Source organism: Oreochromis niloticus, linkage group LG22, assembly GCF_001858045.2.
Source record: "Oreochromis niloticus isolate F11D_XX linkage group LG22, O_niloticus_UMD_NMBU, whole genome shotgun sequence".
Classification (NCBI taxonomy): Eukaryota; Metazoa; Chordata; class Actinopteri; order Cichliformes; family Cichlidae; genus Oreochromis; species Oreochromis niloticus.
Window position 1 is genome coordinate 17,606,586 of NC_031985.2, and position 22,791 is coordinate 17,629,376.

The 22,791-nt window shown below is 40.7% G+C and overlaps 3 protein-coding genes across 5 annotated transcripts in view; all 3 read left to right on the forward strand.

Moving 5' to 3' along the window:
- Nucleotides 1–313: 313 nt before the first annotated feature.
- On the forward strand, nucleotides 314–5,837 carry ndufv1 (NADH:ubiquinone oxidoreductase core subunit V1). The gene is made up of 11 exons (XM_003452454.4): nucleotides 314–384; nucleotides 1,596–1,705; nucleotides 1,801–1,883; nucleotides 1,982–2,152; nucleotides 2,531–2,714; nucleotides 3,911–4,100; nucleotides 4,257–4,469; nucleotides 4,683–4,849; nucleotides 4,938–5,019; nucleotides 5,117–5,262; nucleotides 5,582–5,837. Exons 2-11 carry the CDS (start codon nucleotides 1,601–1,603, stop codon nucleotides 5,657–5,659), a joined length of 1,419 nt encoding a protein of 472 aa, XP_003452502.1. The 5' UTR covers nucleotides 314–384; nucleotides 1,596–1,600; the 3' UTR covers nucleotides 5,660–5,837.
- A 493-nt stretch (nucleotides 5,838–6,330) lies between these two features.
- On the forward strand, nucleotides 6,331–10,611 carry LOC100712486 (oocyte zinc finger protein XlCOF6). 2 transcript variants are annotated; one of them, XM_005457257.3, is made up of 5 exons: nucleotides 6,331–6,490; nucleotides 6,878–6,997; nucleotides 7,124–7,239; nucleotides 8,858–9,001; nucleotides 9,086–10,611. In XM_005457257.3, the coding sequence occupies exons 2-5, from the start codon at nucleotides 6,907–6,909 to the stop codon at nucleotides 9,743–9,745; spliced, it is 1,011 nt and encodes a 336-aa protein (XP_005457314.1). In that variant the 5' UTR covers nucleotides 6,331–6,490; nucleotides 6,878–6,906; the 3' UTR covers nucleotides 9,746–10,611. The 2 variants fall into 2 exon arrangements, with proteins under 2 accessions (XP_005457314.1, XP_019205837.1); XM_019350292.2 differs by having other exon boundaries at nucleotides 6,401–6,498.
- Nucleotides 10,612–13,511: 2,900 nt separating this feature from the next.
- Nucleotides 13,512–22,791, forward strand: part of kmt2ba (lysine (K)-specific methyltransferase 2Ba) — a 32,814-nt gene continuing 23,534 nt past the window's right edge. Inside the window, exons 1-5 of one of the 2 annotated variants that reach the window (XM_013275905.3) lie at nucleotides 13,512–13,908; nucleotides 18,046–19,588; nucleotides 19,855–20,021; nucleotides 21,346–21,435; nucleotides 21,550–21,706. In XM_013275905.3, the coding sequence (XP_013131359.1) occupies nucleotides 13,606–13,908; nucleotides 18,046–19,588; nucleotides 19,855–20,021; nucleotides 21,346–21,435; nucleotides 21,550–21,706 (2,260 nt within the window). In that variant the 5' untranslated portion in view covers nucleotides 13,512–13,605. The remainder of the gene's footprint in view (nucleotides 13,909–18,045; nucleotides 19,589–19,854; nucleotides 20,022–21,345; nucleotides 21,436–21,549; nucleotides 21,707–22,791) is intronic. The other variant, XM_005457258.4, reaches the window with a different exon arrangement.

Genomic DNA, 22,791 nt, shown 5'->3' on the forward strand with positions numbered 1-22,791 from the left:
AAACCTTAATATCTCAACATAGGTTAAATAGAGGTTACATAAATTAAATAGACTCTGTGTAAAAAGCAGAATATAATAAAAGTCGCTTTATAAAGTAAAACTTCAAATTCAACAGTATAAAATGGTTTTTTATCAAATGTGGGAAAACAAGCAAGCTCGGTAAATATAAGAATATATTACAGCTGGTTATTTTGAGAGGGTTTAAAATGCAATATAAAAGCCTAATTTGTGAACAATGAACATAAAATAAAATACGTGCATAACTTTGTAGTTCTCTGGCATTATGAGAGTGTGTTTTAAATAACCCTCCGCATTATCGTATCCGGGCCGTGCGCTCTGCTTCCTGTCTCACTTTATTTCATAAACTCGGGACGCAGAGGAAAGGTAAGGAGGATTGACTGTCTGCTGCCTTACCTCAGCACGTTTGTGGCTGATATGAGTTCAGCTTTTTAACGCACATTTACTTATTTTTAATGTGATATCTGCACGTTGCACAGTGAACCAGCTGTTTTTATTCTGACATTACAAGGTTAACCGCTAGCCAGTTTAGCTTAGCGCTAGGCTAGCGGTGGCTATCTGAGTATGGAGGTCAGCGGTGTGTACTCCTGTCATCACACTGAAGCGAGGCAGACCTGATCAGTTTTGTCCAGTAATCACTCGCCCTTTTAGCGACTGTATGAGATAATAGCCCAGCTGCAGTGTTAGGTTTGATAACATGGCTGGCAGTCGCCTTCACCTTCGTTACTTAACTCGGTTAGCTCTGACATAACATCACAAAAGAGTTAGCACTGGACCTCTGTAAGAAATACATCATGCTAAAACTGACAGCTAATCTAAATTTATGGTGTTGAAATGAAATGTCAGCTCTCGTTTCGGTGCTCTGTGTTTGGCATTTATTTTATAAAACTCCGGCTGAGCTGTTTTTAGTCCGTGATTTGTTTTTAGCTGAGAGGGCCATTAAATAGCAAATTATGATGATCAGAAGATAGTGTTATGAAGTTGTTGATGCAGTGAAACTGAGTTACACCCGACCAACAGTACAAAAGATATTGGTACTGATATGTCAGTAAATATCGTGTGTGTGTGTGTATGTGTATACATCTGTGACAGAAAGGGAAACTCATTGTTTTTTACATTTACAGCAGCGTATTTCACAAACTAGTACAGACAGCTTTACTCTGCTCAGCATGGACTGGTAGTAGACTGGAAGTTCACCACTCAAGGTGCTTTTTACTACAAGTGTCATTCACACAAGTGTTTGTTCTAAAAGGAAGTGCCTTGTCCGCCTTTTTGGACACACTCACACTTCGATTTCTTTATTGGGGGAAACTCAGGGTTCAGTATCTTGCTCAGAGTTACTTCGGTATGCAGACTGGAATACCTCTACCCCCTGAGCCACAGCTGCCCCCATTATGACCACTCACTGTGTAAAATGTGGATACAGGCGTCGTCACATCAGCTCTTGGTTTTGTTTTTTTCAATGTCACAGCAGGTTAAACAGCAGCTCTCTGTACCTGTGCAGGTGCTTTCTTTTATTAGTGTTTGAAAATGAAAATGATTCCGGCTCAGTCTTGTTTTTTCTATTTTTCATGCAGAAAGGATGCTGTCCTTTTCTCGAACTGTGGTGAGCGGGGTGGCCCGTGCCCCAGCTGCTATCAGTCAGGGTGGCGTGAGTGCTATCACACGATACAACAGCACAGCACAGGTATGACCCATGTTGTTAAAACCAGTATAAAACAAATTAAATCCTTACAACTGTAGTAACAGTTTGTTTTTGTTTTTTCTTTGCTTTTCTGGCAGAGTGCTCCTAAGAAAACTAAATTTGGACCGCTGGCAGATCAGGACAGAATCTTCACCAACCTTTATGGCCGACATGAATGGAGGTAACACCTCCGTGTTGTTCTCTTGTGAATTTGATGCAAGGTGAGAGGTTTAGCAAAAAAAAAAAAACAGTTGTGACCTTCTCGTATTTGTGCCACAGGCTGAATGGGGCTTTGAAGCGTGGCGACTGGTACAAAACTAAGGAGATTCTTTTGAAGGGAGTCGACTGGATTCTCAATGAGATCAAAGTTTCTGGCCTGCGTGGGAGAGGTGGAGCTGGCTTCCCTACTGGCATGAAGTGGAGCTTCATGAACAAGCCCAGTGATGGCCGGTCAGTGAGGACACAGATATCATTTTGCAATTTTAGTGCTAAGTTGTAACATTTTTACAAAAACGTAACTACATTTGGAGCAATAATAAACTCATAAGTACATTTTTTAGCAAATACAAGCACTTACAACACTCATTTTTTAAAAGGAATGCTTCTGGCGTTCTTATAGTTCAACCAGTTTGATGTTTATCATAGTTTTCATAAAACAGAGCAGATTTATTTTGATTCATTTTGTTTTTTCTGTCAGCCAATTATCACCTCTTAATGTTAGCAAAAGTCAGAAATTGCCATGTGTTGTGCAGCCTTTGTGCAAGATAAACTCCACTACTTTGACAGTAATGTTTATTATACCGACTTGCTTCTATTTTTGTACGTTAGCCCAAAGTATCTGGTGGTGAATGCAGATGAGGGAGAACCGGGCACCTGTAAGGACAGGGAGATCATGAGGAATGACCCACACAAGCTGGTCGAAGGCTGCCTGATCGCTGGGAGGGCCATGGGAGCCCGTGCTGCTTACATCTACATCAGAGGAGAGTTCTACAATGAGTCCTCCAACCTGCAGGTAGAGATGGATAGAGACAACTGAGATCAAGTCTTTAAAAATGATCATACACCTCACTATCATCTTCAGTTTATGGAGAAAATGCAAAGAGATCAAAACAAAACACTTTAGCATTACTGTAGTCGATGCATGTCTGAAGGACCCGGGTTAAAATTGAGCTCATCTTTTTAAGCTTTTAGCATAATTACAAATGATTGTAAAACATGGTCCACAACTGATACAGTTTCGGAATATCACTGCAAACATTTTCATACCAGTGAAGAACATTATTATAACAAATATACATAAGCGATGGAGCACAGCAACAAAACAAAGAGGAAAAAAATCTGGTGCAAATCATAAATCAGTTTCTCAACTGGTATAACAGTGACCATATTTAAAACTAGTTTTGTTTATTTCAAATATTTTGTTTGTAGTTGAGGCTGACCAGTGCTGTGTGTGTGTGTGTGTGTGTGTGTGTACATATATATGTCCGTTCTGTACTGGTCGGACTTAACTAATTTTCAGCTAAATTCTAATTTATTTTTTTTTCTTTCAAAAATTTTATGCAAGTTAAAAAAATAGTCACAATCTTTTTCCAGACCTTCTGCTTGTCAGGCTTAAACAAATAAATAAACCTTTTGAACTGCTATCATGAAAGCTACCTGTGTGCTAGCTAGTCTTCCCTGGATCCATAAATTTGGCTGATTAATATAAACTTTTTGCAGGTCGACAGGAGCTATCCTGTCTGCTTCTAGCAATGACACCAGCAGGCTCCAGCACATTTCATTCTGAGGCTTTATGGATTAATTTTCTTTCCAGATTTAAAATATTAATATAAAGTGTGAAATCTGATTTTAAAAAAATGGGCTTATAATATAATATTATTATAACCCATTATTATTTATTATACTGCCCTTCAGCCATGTTTAAAGTACCGTAATTAAATTAGTCTTATTTTTCAAGGCCTGGGAAGGGGAAAGTAAGTGTTTATTTGTTTGTTTTTTAAATGTTATATTGGATACTGGTAATAAGCTGCATACTTTCAGATTATATTAAAGTCAGTAATGTGACTAAATTTTAAAAAAAATCTGATCTACAACTAATCTCTTTTAGGTGGAGGTGATTCAGACACAAAAGTAGCTGCACCTCCGTCCAACTCATGTTCATTGTAATTCATACAGATTAAGCCTCATATTCTCTCTCCTGGCTCTTAGGTGGCCATCAATGAAGCCTACGCTGCTGGGCTAATTGGAAAGAACGCCTGTGGCTCTGGTTATGACTTTGATGTGTTTGTGATGCGTGGTGCCGGAGCCTACATCTGTGGAGAGGAGACCGCTCTTATCGAGTCCTTGGAAGGAAAGCAGGGGAAGCCCCGTCTGAAGCCCCCCTTCCCTGCAGATGTCGGTGAGTTCCTGCCTTCAGAGTCGGCGTTAGAATGAAAAAGTTTCTATATTAATTACATTTTCGTCACTGCTGCTTCTTCTGCTGGGCCCTCATTATTCTTGCTAAAATAAAAGCACGTCTTAAATGTCAGCACCACTCCCTCTTATGTGTTTGAAGGTGTGTTTGGATGCCCAACAACTGTCGCCAACGTGGAGACTGTAGCTGTGGCACCCACCATCTGTCGTCGTGGAGGCTCGTGGTTTGTCACCTTTGGCAGGGAGAGAAACTCGGGCACAAAGCTGTTCAACATCTCTGGGCATGTCAACCACCCCTGCACAGTAGAAGAGGAGATGTCTATTCCTCTGAAAGAGCTCATTGAGAGACATGCAGGTACATAATGCACTAAAAATGTAAAAATCACATCACTTTTGCCTGATAGGATTTAAAAAAAAAAAAAAAAAAAAGGAAGTAGTGGAAGTCTCCCTGTGTGAAGGGGGTCATGGACTGAAAAGATTAAGACAGCTTAGCTTAAGCACAGCCCTAAGTGCTTCTTCTTCTTTTTTCTTTTTTTTAACTTAATTGGAACAAACATCTGTCTGGTAGGTGGGGTGCGTGGCGGCTGGGATAACCTGCTGGCTGTAATTCCCGGTGGGTCCTCAACACCCCTCATCCCCAAGAGCGTGTGTGAAGATGTGCTGATGGACTTTGATGGCCTTATTCAGGCGCAGACTGGGCTGGGCACTGCTGCTCTCATCGTCATGGACAAATCGGTAAATTTGTCTAGTCTATAGTATATTTGGTGAAATAAGAAATGCAGAAAACTGCTGTTAAACTGGTGGATGGGTTTTACTTTTGCAGACTGACATTATTAGAGCCATTGCCCGTCTGATTGAATTCTACAAGCATGAGAGCTGTGGCCAGTGCACACCGTGCAGAGAGGGTAAATGCTTCTACAGTTCAGTTCTGCACACCTTAATGTTTATCCACCACCTTCATTAAATTAAAACGTGTGAGTTTTTTCTTGTGTTTTTCTGCAGGAGTGGACTGGATGAATAAGATGATGTGGCGTTTTGCGCGTGGTGATGCACGTTCAGCAGAGATAGACATGATTTGGGAGATCAGCAAGCAGATCGAGGGGCACAGTATCTGTGCGCTGGGCGACGGTGCGGCGTGGCCTGTGCAGGTAAATGCATCTCACGTCTTCATGGAACTATTAATGGGAAACTCAGCCAATACTTCAAAATGCATTAGGTACACTTACTGTGTGTGACGTGTACCTAATGCAAGGACTATAATGTTACAGATTGAAGAATACAGCATTACACTCATAGGTGTTTTTAACCCATGTGTTCACCCATGTGTAGAAACCCCATGGCGACCAGAGGTTGCCAAGGGGTTTGCGTAACACTCTTCACAATTGTAAAGCTCCCCGTTTGTTTTCTGCCTTAAGTCCAGCAGGATAACTGATCAACACCCCTCTCTTCTCTTATCTGTGTTCCCAGGGATTGATCAGGCACTTCAGGCCTGTCATGGAAAGCCGAATTGCTGAATTCCAGCAGCAGAAGCAGGCAAGGGTTTGAACGGCTTCTTCGAGTCCTTGATCTAATTTTTCTTCGCCCAGAACCCTGTGCTTGTCTTTCACAGATTATTTAAAGAAAAGAGAAGGTGCCGTCTTATCAACTCTTCATCAAGCGTTGCATTGATGTGTCTGCCTTGTGAAACAATATTACCAATAAAGTTCTATGATACTTTAATAAAGACTTCTTTTTGTTGTGGTTCTTTTTTTCTTGTTTTCAATGTCTTGTGTTTTTACTTGTAGGGAAATAAGATCTTATTAATTACAATAATTACCTGAAGTCTTTATTGTTATTATTATTATCCATTTTTATTACTGAGTCTGTTATTTAAACAGGTAGTCTCATTGAGACCAACATTTTTTAAGTGTTTTAAGTCGTATTTACATACAGTAAAAGTATTTGAACCTAGTTTTTATAAGTTCAGTGTGAACAAGAGGTACAGCTAACATTTTAATATATTTTAGGATCAGTAGTCTCAGGTTTAAATATGTGTAATTTTCATTCATCGATTCTCTTAATTGCAGCCTGGTGCTGCGTTGTGATTGGTTGATTGGTTAAATCATTTGAACCATAAACATGGTGCACTGCAAGGACGCCACGATTCCTGTTCGTTTTCATGCTATTCATCATCGTTACGGATGTATGTTGAAACTATCTTTAAAAATGTATGATAATGATAGTAATTAATAATAGAACACCTTCAGTAGATAGGCGGAGAAACCAGCATTTGAGAAAAAGGTGTTCACAATCTCGCGATAGCGGACGGTCTCGTGTCACGTGACTTTGGCACGTTTTGCTCTGCCGCTTCGTTTCGCCCAGTGGATTCTTTGAACGGTAAAAAGGCGTTTTTAAATTGTTTATGAACCTCTGCTTGCTCATTAAATGCATGTTTAAAGTGAAAAAGCGCAGCGTCACAGGAGGCGGAAGGCTACATAATAAAAATATAGTGCCGGTTGAATATATCAGTGGAATCATGTCGCTTTTAGTTGCAGCTCAGCATCCCTCACCTCCATCCTTCTGTTAAATAGTTAGCTCAGGCCTAACGTGAGCTGCTTTTATTTATACTAGCCGATTTGAATTATATAGGACCCCCCCTCTTCCCTGAAACATCTTGTTAACTCAGTGGGGGGTTTGTTTTCTTTTTTATTATTATTATTTATTGCAGTTTCTTGTAGCTGGTTGAGGTTTGCAGTTCTGAGTCACATGTCTCTCATGTTGCAGCTTTACGCGGCTGGGTGCTGTGTGAAAGCATGGAAATGATGAAGATCGAGCAGGTAGTTGTCGGAAACGACATTAGGTCAACCTCTGCGGAGATGAAGCCTGAGCCACTGGTCGCCCCCTGTAAGATGACATTTTACATTAATGTGACTCCTCTTTCCAACCGCCACAGTCACAGCAACATTAACAGCTGACATGTTTTGATGATAAGTCCACCGTTACTGAACAACTCTTCTCACTGTGACGCAGATCAGCATGAGAGTCTGCAGTGCTTCCAGTGCTTTATCACCTTCTGTAACTCCAAAGCTAAGGAGAGACACATGAGGAAGAGTCATCGGGACCAATACAAGCAGCAACTGCAGCAGGTGGGAAAAACAGGCTAAACACGTCCAGCAGTTCATGCATGATGAGTAATGTTTTACTCTCCAGGATTATTTATTAATCTTTGAATTTATTATGCATTAATAAAAAAAATAATCATTTTGATATAGAAAACAAAAGCAGCAAGTCTGAGCATAGACTGTAGATAAATGATGGAAAATGTGTTCAGGTACGAAAAGTGAAGCCTTGATTATACTGCGTCCACGAATCCACTGGGGTCCGACTGAAGTGTATTTCGTCATCACACGGGGAGCATGACAGTCCACGTCAATATCAGCATGCCTCCCTGTTTTTGTGATCGTTGTGAGAATTTACATTACAATGCAAAAACTACTACACGTCTGCAATGGATTATAATCAAGGCTTGAAGCTAAAGCAAAAGTGCCTCAAACCTGCACTCTTTTCAGTGGCCAGCAGGGGGAGATTCTTCTGGTTACAGAAAGATTGTATAGAGGTCCAAAAGAGAAAGCAGCTGTACTTCTAACATGATTTGTGACTTTAGTAACTGCATTTCTCCGGAGTTTAAGTTCTCAATAGCTAGTTTACAAGATAATGTTCACGCTGTAAACTATGGTTCTTCTAAGAGTTAGAAATTAAATGAAAACAGGGCAGGCTTCAGGTCAGCTCTTCTATACCCTATGAATGTGTAGTGTCACTTGGCTTCACAACAAGGCTACATATACCACCCTCTGCTCAAAGCTTCATATGCCAGAGGATTACATCTTTTATATACAGTCTATGTATCTGAAACGCTGGAACTGTTCAATTCTGACAATATATATTTGACTGATGAAGAACAACCCACGCTGTTTTCTTGATGATTGCCTAATAATCCAGAAAGTTGATTCTGTTCATCATCACAGTGACTTCTTCAGGCTCAGCTGACTGCAGGTTTTCCCGACTTTATAAACAGTTTGGTTGCATAACGACTGAAAGTAGCACCACTGACTAATAATGAACCATGAGCTCAGTTTCATGATCGTTAATATGCAAATGAGGGACATTTGAAAGTCAATGTGTACCATGAACCAGCCCATACAGACAAACAAATGGAGTAACATAGTGAACGTGTTTATATGCCAAGAGGATTGCTGTTGAGGAAACCGAACAACCCTCTGGCTAAGTGGATGGCACAGCACAGCAGACCTACGAGAGAGTCCAGGCCAAGAATATGCAGTATGTTTAAAACTACAGGCCGGTGGCCACTTTTCCACTGATGAGGATGTATTCATGTGGTTTGAGCAGGGAGTCAAGGAGGGCAATTATGTTAGAAGGGAACAGCCATCTCTAAACCGAAGAGGGGGCCTTAAAGTACATTTCACCATATTACAGTGAGACCATGAGTGGGATTAGCACTCATGGTCATCAGTGGTCATAGAAATTTCAGTATTAGCAGTCTCGAAACTGAGCTCATGGCCTGGTGTTAGTCAGTGGTCCAAGTTTCAATCATTGTGCAACTGTGATGAGATGAAACATTGCATCAAGTTGAACAAAATCAACTTTCTGGAAATTCACATTGTTGCTGATTAAATTCGTTAATGTGAATTTTTACAGAATGAATTAAAACAAACAATCAAACATATATTTCTTCTGATTATTCAGAGTAACACTGTCTTCACATGCTACAAATGTGAGAAGTTCTTCTCCTCTTCCGAGGAGCTCAGCCAGCATCAGGCCACCCACAGCACAGAGGAGAAGGCCTTCGTCTGCTCTTACTGCCAGAAAAGCTTCTTTACCTTCACCGAGGTGAGGACATGGCAGGCATTTTAAAGCTTCTTTTCTGTGCTGGAGGTTTCAGTATACCATTTCTGACGGTTTCATATCTTGCAGCTGAACCAACACAGACGACACGAGTGTAAAGAACGGCGGTGTCCCTGCAGGGACTGTGGTGCTTCCTTCCCCAGCCCGTCACGACTTCGCAGCCATCGCATTGCGGTGCACCCCCAGCCCCCAGAACAAGCCGATGACCTGAACACCTTCCAGTGCTGCAAATGTCATCAGAGTTTCCAGACTGAGGAAGAGCTCCTGCAGCACCAGGAGAAATTTGCCAGGGAAATAACCTGTGACGCTAAGCCGCAAGGCAAAAAACGCGGGCGTAAACCCAAGCATGCAGCTCAAGGGGTGACTGGTGACGGCAAGAGGATAAAACAAGAAGAGGGAGCGGACAACCACGAAGAATACAGTGACCCTCCAACAGACGGCTGCTCCTCCTCCGAGCTCCAGATTCCCTGTCCCGAAGCAGACTGCGATCTCATATTTCCTTCTGTCTTAGCCCTGCGGGCACACAGGCAACTCGAGCACAACCCACATGCGTTCATACAGTGTGACGAGAGCTTTGCTCAACCCGAGCAGCTCAGCGCACTCAAGGCTACAGCTCACAACTCTAGATACACCTGCCTCACCTGTGCAAAGAGCTATACAAGAGAAAGCAGCCTAAAGGCTCATCAGAGCACCCACACCGAGCCAGAGGAGGGAGCAGAAAAAACATAATATAAAGGGAAGAGACTGCAACTCGTCCCTACGTGTTTAGATTAAATGATCGTCAAAGTGAAGACTGCACAGACCTGTACACACCAGGTAGTACTCTAACTACATGATCACCTTGGCCATTTCTTCTTACTAATTCTTCCAGTGTAAGCTATACTGGAAAGCCATACCAGGGTTTGCATTGTGAGGGAGCAGGATGGTTTGGATTCAGAGGCAGGAGGCAGAGACACACCTGACAGTCAACTGGGAAACTTTAGTTCGTGTCCACTCACTTTAATCTCATCACAGCTTTGTTAGTTTTACCCCACAGCTACTACTGCTTTAGTGTGAGTAAAACTGCACTTTTATTATGTTAAAGACGTGCTAGAAATCTCGTTTTTCTGTGTTTTCCGTGGGTCAACTTGATCTAAAACTAAAGGTGGCGACACTAGCACATGTGCACTTACTCACACGGCCACCAGAGGTCAGTTATCTTGAACTGTAACTATATAATAATTCACCTATTTTATCATTTTCTGATGGAGGATTGTGTCTGTTGTTTTATGTTCTACAGTTTATACTTAAGAGCTTGAAAAGAAGGTAGCTGGACTTCTTTAATTTTGTCCATAATTCTGTCCATATTACCTCCAAACTACCTGTAACGTATTTTATTCACTGTAGACCAACAAGTTATTTCTTACAAGTGGAGTGAATGTTTTGTATTTAGCTGAAGTCAGACACTCTAAGTCCCGAACATGATACAATCTTAAATACTACAGCAGTATATAGGGTTCTCTGTCAAGAGACAGTCAGTCTCAAGGTTTCATTTCCTTTTCTTTTTTTTCTTCTTTTTTTTCAGAAGTTGTTGCATTAAACAGTACTCAAATTCCTGTGCTGTCTTTGTCCCTTTTATATTATTATATTTACTTAAATGTTTATGATGTGGAAAACACTTCAGTTTGAATAAGTCTGAAATTAAGTAATTTATGAAGAATCATCTCACTTGTTTTGAGGTGTTTTTTTTGGGGGGGGGGATCAAATTCTTATCTCTTTAAATCTCTGCATCTAGTTGAACTCTTGCCTTTTATACAGACTAGAACTGAACTTTATTTATTATTTTTTTATTAAGTGTACTACTAATAATGTGTGGATACTATCCCCCAAATACTTGATTGTACTTTAGAACAAATATTTAACTAATGTGTGATCAGAATGTCCCTCTGGTCCATATTTAGATGACGGCATCACACAGCAGCAATGCCCAGTTGGCACTAAGGGCCTCAAAGTGTGCCAGGACAACAATTTGTTGAGCCTGTGCAAGCTGATAACTGAATTTCCCCATAAGGAGTGGCACCAGGTGTGGTCTTCTGTTGCTGTAGCCCATCTGCTACAATGTTTCATGTGTTGTGCATTCAGAAGTGCTCTTCTGCATTCCTTGGTTGTAATTGGTGGTTATTTGAGTTACTGTTGCCTTCCTATTAGCTTATCCTTCATCAACCAAAAGAAAAATGGAGATGATTGTGTGGGGAAATGCTAGCAGATCAGCAGTTTCTGAAATACTGAAATAAAGCAGCCAGCATGACACCAACAACTATTCCACATTCAAAATCACTTTCTTCCTCTTTGTGATTCTCGCTTTGAACTTCAGCGGGTCGTCTACAGATCTAAGTGCACAGATATTTGTGTGGAAGAGCAGTTGAAGTGGGAAAGGTATATCTGACTAAGTGGCTGTGTTTGGATAATTTTACACCAATACATGATTTCAGTACTCACTACGTGGTTCCCCAGTTACAACACTGATAGTGGGAATTCTGCTAGATCAGTGTTGTTAGGTTTTATATCATTTTACTGATGATATTTACTTAATGATGATACTTTTGAATGCCAGACTGATGTGTACTGACTTCCTTTTTATGTAAGGTATGAATATTTTACTGAGTAAATGGCCAGAGTACTGCAGGAACTCTGCAGCTTTAAAGTCAAAGTGAATAGATATCTGTACTTATTTGACATTTTAGAGAACTGAAACAACAACTTCGCTGTTTTAAATGACCTTAAAAGCTGACAAATACTCTCCCTTACTTGCATGCGTGCACACACAGACACACATACAGAGTTATTTAGGACAGAAAACACAACTTTAACTTATTAAGGTTCATATTTGCCTATTTGTCTTTCCCAGAAGAAAGAAGCCAATCTCTAATAGTTGTGAATACATGACAGACCAGAGGACTATGAAGACTGCTGGAAACATACCTTCTAAATTTTAACTTGATGTTTTATTGGTTCTAAATATTTTTTATTTAATAACAAAATTAGAAATTAAAATACTTAAGACATATTTTAGATGCTTTATGAAAAAAAGAAACAAAACACTAGAGATCCAGAGTGTGCAAAGTAAGTAATTTTAGGTATTATAGAAATAATATTGCTAAGCTTCACAAAACAAAAACCCCAAAAACAGAGTGATTTTGGTATGAAAGAACATTTTTATTTAACCAAATATGATACGTGTAACTGCTTGAATAAAGTTCATCGAGTTGTATCACTGTGGGCGGGGTTTACCGGTGGTAAGAAGCGGACAGTACCACTGTTTTTATATTTATTACATCCTTTGTTTAAACTTATATTTCAAGAGTGACCTGGCTAGAGAGCACCAAATGCAGTAATTGATATTATTACATTTATAACTGATCTTAGAGTGGATCTAAGAGCAGTGCCACTGACCTTGAGGACATTATTTATTTATTTATTGGCATTGACTTTTGTGAGTTAATTTACTTCATGCTAACCAGCTCTAACAATTTTACCTCTTTCTGCTTCGTTCACAGCTCTTATACTACTACTATTGTTGTTGAACTCATTTAATTACAATCTTCTTCCTCCTCTCAGCTGCTCCCTCTAGGTGTCGCCACAGCTGATCATGTTTTCATTTTATCCTATCTTTAGCATCATCCCCTGTCACATGAACCCTCTGCATGTATATCCACTATCCCTCCACTGCACATGTCCAAACCATCTCTCTCTTCCTCTCTAACTGTCTCCAAACCCCTCAACCTGAGCTGTCCGTCTGACGTACTCATTTTGAATCCTGACCTTCCTGGTCACTCCCAATGAAAATTTTAGCACCTTCAACTGTGCCACCTCCAGCTTGGCCTCTCCAAACTATACATCATAGCAGGTTTCCGTATTGTCTGTAAAGGATCCCTTTCAAATAATTATTTAGAATATAGAGTTTGCAGATCATTGCATTGTGAATTTATATTTTACACCATATTCAAACTTACTGCGTGAACAAACACGTGTTTTTACAATTATTCAATTTAAATTTGCATATTTATAGCATAAAGTAAGTGACAGTTATATGGGGAGCCTTCATTGTCATTGTAATTAGGATACAGGAAGCTTGGGAGTGCCACTCCTGCTTGGTGCTGGGGTTAAAGCTACATAAAGAAAGGTTATATAAGCACACTTTAAAGAAAAATTAAACATTAAGCACACCACCAAAAAACACATGCATGCAAAAAGCAATATAAAAGGGGTTAGCTGGACCATAAAGTGTCTATTGACTTCCAGTCTGCAGTTATTGAACAACCAAAGTATAATTAAAAAAAAAACATAAAATGAAAAGAATGTGAATATACTGCGACTGTTGTTGTGAGAGTGTGTGTAAGTGTTTACTTTGCATCAGTAACATCTCATAGTTTCCAGTTTACTGGAGTGGGAGTACCGTGGCACCTCTGCGGGGCGGAAAGTTCGTTTTCCCATGATGCACTAGTGCCTCTTTCTATCTCGCGCCTTTGCGTCGCAGCAGTCATCTTGCCACTCATATCGCTGCAGCCACTCTCTGCTGGCGCGCCGTCCGTGTTGTTGTGTAGTAAATAATGGCGGCATCGGGAGGCGGATTATCTTCTCCCGCTGCTGTCGCGGGCTTGAGTAGCCAGACACCGGCCCGGGCTCGCTTTCCGGGCCGGCCGTGCACGCTTCGCAGCAGGCAGCGTTCGGAGAAACGTACCAGACGCGGAAGGTTGGGCTCGGAGGAGACGGAGCTGCCTACCGGAGGGCCGAGGCCCGTCAACATCGGCCTCGCGTTAAGCGAGGATCCGTCCCTCCTGTGCCTCCTCGGGCTGGAGGAGAAGCACAGGCGGCGGAGAGATGCGGGTTTCGAGTCCAGCAACAGTGAGGAGGTAAATAAGCTAAACATAGCGTGTCAGCTCTACGGGAAACAGTCGCCATAAAAGACGAATAAAGGCAGTTATTCAAAAAAAGAGCTGCATTCAAAAGCTCTCTTTCCTTAGTAAGCGTATTTTAGCTGACGTACCGCTAGTTAGCGGCAGTGTAGCTAGCAACAGAAGCTAGCCGCCTGCCTGCAGGGTAAGCTTCATTTAGTTTTAGCAAACAGTGATCCCACACTGTAAATGTAGCTGGCCGCTTGTGTTTACAGTGTTTTAGTGAGGATTATAGGTGGGTATTGTTAGTGTGATGACTTCTGTACATATTTGAAGTTCGTTGTTTGTTTTAAAATGATCATATCAAAGCTATACGCTCGTTTAAATATATAGAGATCAAGCCTGTGTCCCGCTGAGTTTGTCGGCATGAAAGAAAAACGATGATTAGATGGAAACTTCCGCAGAGGTGAGGGGGAGTTTTTGTTGTTGTTGTTGTTGAAGCCAGTAGATGTCTTTGTTTCTTTTTCCCTCCCTCCCTCGATACGGTTTGTGAGTTGAAGTTCCCACCCTGTGCCGCTAATCTTGTCGTAGTTAGCAGCCGCCGCCACCGCTCATGACTTTGGGGACGGTACTCTCCACGTCAGAGAGGTCAGCTGACCCGTTCGGTGTTTTGAACGTAAGACTAACGTGAGATGCTACAGGAAGGGAAATAAACCTAAACTCGGGAGTATAATTATGCATTATACATAGGGAATCAGGCTTAAACAAAAAGAAAGCCCAGTACTAAATGTGAGCAGTCTTTGTTTACAAAACGCTCATTACGACCATCACCACCTTCCTCAGCCTTCTTTGCGTATTCGTATGTAAGTTAATGGTTAAACCGCCAGAAGTAGGTTTTCTCTACATGTTGCACCAGAGGATTTGCAAGCAAAATCACATTGCTTCGACAAAAGATGCTTTCTTTGTTTACTTGCATTTGACATGTCACATGACATGATCTGACATTAAGAATTAACTTTAATAAAATGGTCTGTGAAGGTTCTCAGATGAGAGGTGAAACGTCTTTAAGCGACTTAAAGAAGTCCAGATGCTTTTCTTTCCAAGCTCCTTAGCCTTTAATAAAATTCATTCTTAAAGAAATTTTGATCGAAGAGTGGATACATTTGTTTCTGATCATCTGTTTCGCGTACTTCAGAGGTGCATGGACAGAATTTTAAAAATAATTTTCCTCACATACAAAATCTAGAATAATCAGATCCCTTCATATTTTTGACCTCATGGTAAAAGTGCTTACTTGTGTTTCATAGTTTTTAAAACTAGAAAGGGAGGCAGAGCATTAAGGTATCAGGCCCTTCTGCTAGAAACCTCTCGCTACTTTCAAGATTTAAAACTTTGCTTTTGCATAAAGCATACAGTCATGACTGGCAAAAGTGACCCTGAACCATCCATTAGGTATGCGGCACTAGGCTTATGCTGTGGGGTTTCCCATGATGACTGAGGGTTTCTTCTTCACTCAGCTCTTTTCACGCTCTGTGTATTTGTACACCACTACTGCATTTAATCATTAGTAATTATTAAACTTTGGCCCTCTCTTTCCCATAGCATGTCCTTTGTCCTGTCTCTCTTTGCTCTCTTCTCTTAACCATCACCCACCAACTGTCACAGTGGATTACTGCCCCTCAGTTAGTCTGGATCTGTTGGAGGATCCTGTTAAAAGGGAGTTTTTCCTTCCCATTGTCTCCGAGTGCTTGCTCATAGGGCATCGTGTGATTGTTGGGGTTTCTTTATAATATTTTAGGGTCTTTAGCTTACAGTATCAAGCCCTTTGGGGTGATTGTTGTTGTGGATTCAATTAAATGGTCAGGGATGAAGTCTTGGTAGCGTTTTCATTGTACTCTTTGCAGATCCATCCAGCTGATGGGTAATGTAAAGACTCTTACTCTACATAATGTGTTTATACTTCCACTGTTCTTATTAGTGGCCTCCTTTTAGCCCCTGTCAGGCTGAATGGTGATAATAATGTAATCTCATACATAGGATCTAATCACAGGAGCTTTAATATCTGCAATCAGTCAGACTTCACTGATGCAATCCCTTTAGGCTGGACTGTAACAGGGTCACATGGCTGATAATAAAGCTTGTGGGTGCTGCTGCTCAACTGGAGTATCTCTCACACTCATGTGTACTGCAGTTATAGAATAGATATCGTTAGGGGAGTTTCAGTGGTGATAAATCTGTAGACTCTTATTCTGAGTGTAAAGATGAATGTGAGTAACTGCTTGTTTGAGGTTTCTTTCACTTTAATGTAGTGTGCAACCTTTGCATCAGGGGTAGAAATGTGTATTAACTCCAAACTTTACTTAAGATGCTGTTGCAAACAGAGTTTGCCTTTATGTTTTTAATAAGTGGATGGAAATGTCATTTTTTTCGGGGAAGAATAGGGTTCAAATTGCCCAAAACCTATTCAGTTATTGAGATGATATTGCAGCATATCTAGCTACAGATTAGAATGTGCACAGGGAGTGAATGGGCCCCGAGTCATTATTTATGGGTGACTAACAGATTGACAGACTTTTTCATTTGGCACATCCAATCTACAGCGCTCTGATGCAATGGAGGAGTAAGAGTAGAGAGCGGTGCTGGTCTTAGCTTGTAGTTTCAACAGAGCCAATACCTGAGCTTTAAATGATGGAAACAGAAAGTGGTGAGAAGGTGATGCAGTCTTTTTCATCTCTGTCTCTGGATGTTGTGGACTGTGCGCAATTTAAGTTCTGAAACTTCAGTTGGGCTTAAACAGATAACACCCAGTCACATTCAGAGAAACCCAAGTGCCTGCTGAAACCTGCTGGTCACTGTTTGAAACTGAATACTGAAAGCTCTTTGAATGGTCCCATTATTTAATTATTTTCATATTATTATAGCCAAAGGCATTCTGTGATTGGTTTAGTTTGTGTGGTTGTTGCCAGGATTTAAAAAAACTGAAAGGTTATGAACAGAATATTATTACAGTTTTTTTTTTTTATTTTAGTATTGGAGAAATTTGGAATTTTGCATCATATCTTAGAGGGAAGAAAAAGAATGCAATAAGAAATAAATGTCTGACATTGTCTTGATGCTAAAATATTAGAATCCAAATATCTAGGGACTGATGCATAGCTTTTGTGGAGGTATGCAGTCTCAGGCACTTGTTGTTGTCTTTAGAAGTTCAAAGTCAAACTGAAACTCGAATGTATTTATAAAGCACATTTAAAAACGGTTCACATTGACTAAAGTGCTGTACAAAGGCTAGAATGGATAAAAAACATAAGAAATAAGTCAAATACATGTTAGTAGGTACTAAACACATACAGTCGTGGCACACAAGATATCAGTGAGCAAATCAAACAGACTCAAATGCCAATAAATAAAAACAAGGGGCAAACACAGAGAGTGCACCATGTCCTCAAAGTTTAAATCTAGAGTGGGGAACAGTGAGAAGCACTTGATTAGCTGATGTATTTTTAAAAAGTTCAAAATTAGAGGTTGTGTTATCCCTGTATTTTACACCACATTTTTTAAAATGAAAGGTTCTCAGTAAGCTCTTTTTTGTAAATATAAGTATTACATTGCAGGTTCTTGAGCTCAGATTACGTAGAGGTGTTGTGGGATTTCCATGTGATGAAGCGATTTGTTGTGACAGGTAAGTGACAGCTGTCACTTACTCGGGGAAAAGTTCGGCTTTTAAATGTGCACCTGGTTGTTTAGCTTAGCTTGCATAGCTTGCTATGGAAGCAGAGTGAGGTTGAGCACCCAGAATAAAAATGCAACAAGATGCCTCTGCAGCAGTCTTTCCTGCTCCAAGAAAGCATCCACCTTAAGTCTGTTTACGCCATATTTAACTGTTTTATACACAGTGGCTGCTGTTTTTGGAACCAACACAGTCAGTGTGGGAAAGTAAAAATCAGTTTCTCTCTTCATTTTTTCATTTCTTATTTATTATATACTGTTGGATATATTATAACAGATTATCACAAAAATGCAGGTAGCAAGTATGCAAGTAATTTTTCAGTGCTGTCTGCCAAAGTCACAGAGATCAAGAAATTCTAATATGACTTCTTGTCCGAATGCTTTTTTTTTATACAACTCAACGATTGTACTTTATCTGCTTTACTCCAGGAGGACGAGTTCACTGGATTTGGGATGACAACAGTTCGTCCACAAAAGACTTCTGCTGCTGTTTCTCATTCGTCACTCAGCCAAGAAAAGTCTCCTAAAGTTTTGGACCAATCACAAGAAGCAAAGCCTCTTATTGGAAAAATTATCCCCAAGACCCCAAAGGCAGGTCTGATTGGAAAAATTGTACCAAGAGTTCCTAAAGAAGACTTGGGTGGTAAAGAGAGCCAAGAAAAAGAGAAGGAAATACCAAAGCATGTAATCAAACTACAGGGAAAGCAGGTAGCTCTCACTGCAAAAGCCAAACATGCAAACAAGCAGGCCTCAGGTACATCGAGTGGTACAAAATCACCTGATATTTTCAGAAAAGCAGGAGAAATGGCACATTCAGGCGTGTTAAATCAAGCAGCTGCTACCTCAGCTGGTGGCACCAAGCAAGAAAAGTCAGCAAATGCTGTGACGGCAGCAGTTAAAGGCACAGAAAAAGCTCGAAGGAGGATCAAAGAAGAAGGCGAGGTGTCAGAGGACTCGGATAGGGACCAGTCCCTGACACGGAGGTCTGTGAAACGCATCAAGGGTTTTGAAATCGGGCAGCCTCGACGCACATCTCATCTGATGCCTTTGCCGTTAGCATCTTTTCAGAAACGGCAAAAGAAGAGGTTTGCTAAAGGTATGGGTGCCTCTCCTGAGGCTGGAGCTGAGGCTGGCGCCCAGAGCGGGGAAGAGGCGGCGATGCCCCTTGAGTGTGAGGCTGCAGATGTTGTTGAAAAAAGAGCACACAGAAGACATCAGCGCAAATCTGTGTTTGGCTACAAGCGGAAGACAAAAAGTCTTCCACTCATTAAGGGGCCAAAACTCGGTCGTCCTCGTACTAGGCGTGTTTTTTATACCTACGAGCCAGAACCCATTCCAGCCACAGACACGCAGGATGGCAACGAGCTGCTGATCCAAGATCAGAATGTTACTCCATCGGAGGATAAGGCAAAGCCATTTTCAGAGAAACTAGGCCAGAGCTCCAGTAACTCCTGCACTCCGTTAACGAGCGCACGGTCTTCCCGAGTGATTAAAGCTCCAAAGAGATTCTTGGATGAGGAAATGATTCCTTTTCCGAAGGGCTCTCTGTCAACATGGCTGAAAAGTCAACAGAAAGAGGACGGAAAACCAAGCGCATCCATTCTCGAGTCAGGTTATGAAGGCAACTCGCTACAGTCAGACAGTGACTCTAGATCTCTTTTTGACAGCCCATCAGGCATGTCAAGAATCTCAAAGCCCAGCCCAGGCACGAGCCACCTGGAGTTCTACAAGAACCTCAAGAAACTGACGTTAAAACTGGCAGAGAAAAAGAAAGGACCATCTGACTTTCAGGGAGATTATGCACAAGATGGCGACAGTTTGACCTCTAATGTCAGGAAAAGACGGAGGCCCAAGCTCATGATGGAGGAGTTGGACTCACCTGGTGTTGTGAGGAAGCTAGCTGTGATGGTCAACACTGATGTGGAAGCGCCCTTGCAAGTGTCGTCAGAAGATGGAGATAAAGGAAACAAGAGTAAGGATAAGTTGTATAATTTATGAAAAACTTGCATTGTATAATATTTAAAAAAAGGACTACAGAGTTGAATTGAAACGGGCATTAAACTTCCACATTTAGTTTTTATTTATCAGTGCAATTTGGATTATATTCCGTTAAGATATTTTAACAAATAAATGTGATTGTTCCACTGTATAGTTGTATTCCTCAGTGAAGAGGTGTTTGCTTGTAAATCCTCTAACTGGAGTCAACTTTTTTCCTTTTTCAAATGGGGTTTGGCGCAGTCGAAGCACCAAAAGTGACAGCGGACAGTTGCGAGGGGCCAGAGGTCAGTGGGCCCAGCCATCGACTAGGTCTCAGTGGAGCCAATAAGAGGATGCTCCACCTGCTGAAGAAAGCCAAAGTCCAGCTCATCAAGATTGATCAACAGAAGCAGCTGAAGTTGTCACAGGTAAGAAATGCTTTCTGTTTATCTTTTAATGAGCCCCTCATGTTGCCCCTCATTTCATGTCTATGCTGCCCACAGTTACTGTGATCGGACTGTTCAGGATAACTGAATCCTCCTATTCTATATATCAGTGAGACAATAACCATCATCTCCTCAGTATAAAGAACAATAATCATAGCATCAATATAAAGACTCAAGAATGTCAGAAAAGTCCTGAAGAGAGAGTGGACGCGGGGAAAGTACAGAGAATTGGAAAAAACTTGAGGCGTGAATATGTTTGGGGGAAAGTACCAGCATTTTATTTGTTTCTGTTGTGGCATGTAAAACACCAGGATACGGCCACAAGATAATTAACATATAACCATAAGCGCTAGCAACAACTTCGGCAAGTTACACTTAGGTTGTGCAGCAGAGGTCTAAATCAGTCGTCTGATGCCTGTTGGAGCACATTCTTCCTCTGGTTTTGTTTTTGCTTTGTTTTTTGTTTTAATGGTGACAGCAAAGAGGTTGTAGATGCATTGTTCCCACCTTCTATCAGAGTATTGCTTTATATCCTACCAGGAGAAGGTAAAAAAACAATACCTATACAGGGTTTTCCCAGAAGCTGATGGCAGGCATTGTGCATGTTTGCATGATTGTGCCGCAAACAGTCATTCTTATCTTGCTTAACAGAATTCCATGTATTGTGCTGATTTAGCTTTATGAACCGGGTTAAATTAAATTTCACTTAAAATAGTTCTGTTTGTTTCATTCGTTTGCTTGCTTTGCAAGTCCAAAACCTCTTTGGTAGGTGCTAATTTATTTATATACAGTAACAAACGTGATATATTAGGACAAAACATATATAACTTAACCATCTGTTATTACTGACATGTTTGGTTTTTCAAGGCTCTGATTCTCTGATTATTTGTTTATTATGTATTCAAATGGAATATATTATTTGCATTGCTCAGATAAAACACATTAAACGGATGTCAGTTGTAGAAAAGCCTCTGGAAAATTTTAATGGGCACTTTTTACATTGTTTCTGTATTTATTGTTATGAAAACAATTCACTGAAATAACGTGAAAAATGAGAGCTAAGAACTGAAGTGTTCTCACCTTATTTTACATGTTTGCAGCACAGTTCAGGGACCTGTTCAGTAGACCGTCCTGATTACTGACCAGTAGCAATAAAACTGATATGACATCTGCCAGAATCAGTGAGAGTAGTAATTTAAGCTTAGTGCTTATCAGTTGTGATGCATGTGACTTGGCCATTTATTTAAGAAGCTAATGACGTAGTATCTTTTAAATGAGACCTTGATTTTCCTGTTTGTTTGAACAGTTGGGCTCTAGAGAAACACGAGTGCCAGTGACTGGAAGGAGGAGGAGGAGGAGGAGAGTTGGCCTACCTCCCAAAGATGTTGCTCGTCAGGTAATAAATGTGCATTTCTTTCTTCTTCTTTTCTGTTAATCGCCAATACTAGCATCATTTGTCATTAACTAAATATTACCTGAGTTCACTGAATTTGTATGTCTCTGTATGCAGGAGCAGCCTCTTGGTGGTCCGAGGATCAAACACGTGTGCCGGGCAGCAGCTGTGGCTTTGGGGCAGCCTCGTGCCATGGTGCCAGATGACATTCCTAGACTCAGCGCTCTGCCACTTCACGAGAGAGAGGGCATCACCTTTTCTCCCGCAGCTGAAGGTACAGTCCACCTCCATGTGTAGTTTTTAAGAATGGAGTTGTTAACATTCCTTTAAGGTATATCTCTGCACCGTGTATGTGCAGCGATTGTTATTTAAGGCTTGAAAAGAATCAGGGACTGACACTTCAAATATTATTCAGTGTTTTTTAGTCTTATATCTGTTAATGTATAAGAGACACAGTTTATATTTTAAGTGTCAAAACCATAGACTGTGTAAAAGCTGGACATGGCTACCATGAATGTCACTCACTGGTTCGAGGTGAGCGGTGTTTTTTTAGGTGTTCTGTAACTGGATATAATGACCAAAGAGAGTACCTCACTTTGAAACCACAGACTTATTCGCTAGTGAGCTTATCCTGGATAACCCTGTTTTCTTAATGCCTAAAATAACCAAAATTTAAAAAGTGGGGTTAGCAATTTATTTTTTCCCCCCATCATTATGAAAGGAAATGAATGACTGAGCCAATAAAGTTGTAGCCACAAAGAATGCCCCCTGGTGGCTGTTATTAAAAAATGCAGGCTTAAGGCACTTCCCCATTGGCTTACTTTTTTTCTGAGCTGGAAGCTCTGTTTGGTTTTTCTGCTGTCTATGGTCAAAACAAATGCAAACTAAACTTGCTTTGCATGAAAAAAAGTGCGTGTCCTTTCCTTGAGAGATGCACAGCAATATATATGAGTAAATACATGCCTTTGTTTCACCGGCATGAGAAGAATAAACTGAAGCTGCTGATGTGCTTGTTCAGAGTCTCTCAGTCTTTCTGTTTGGATGGTTGAAATGACAGAAACTAATAATAAACAAATAATAAAAAGTAGAGTTTACTTAAGAATATCCACAGGTCGTGAAAGAATAAGGTTTGAAATCAATTTCCAAAAAGCCTTAGGAGGTATTAAGTCTAAAAGGCTTAAAGTATTAAATGAAATCAAATGAATTTTATGGTATCTGCTGCGTGTTGTAGCAGTTATTTCAGTTCAAATGTTTTTGAATGTGCTCACTGTTAGGAGGGCTGTTGCCACAGTGCTATTCAGTCCTTTTTATGGAGTTTCAGACGACTCCGGCACTCCTGCAGCAAACACTGCCACTACT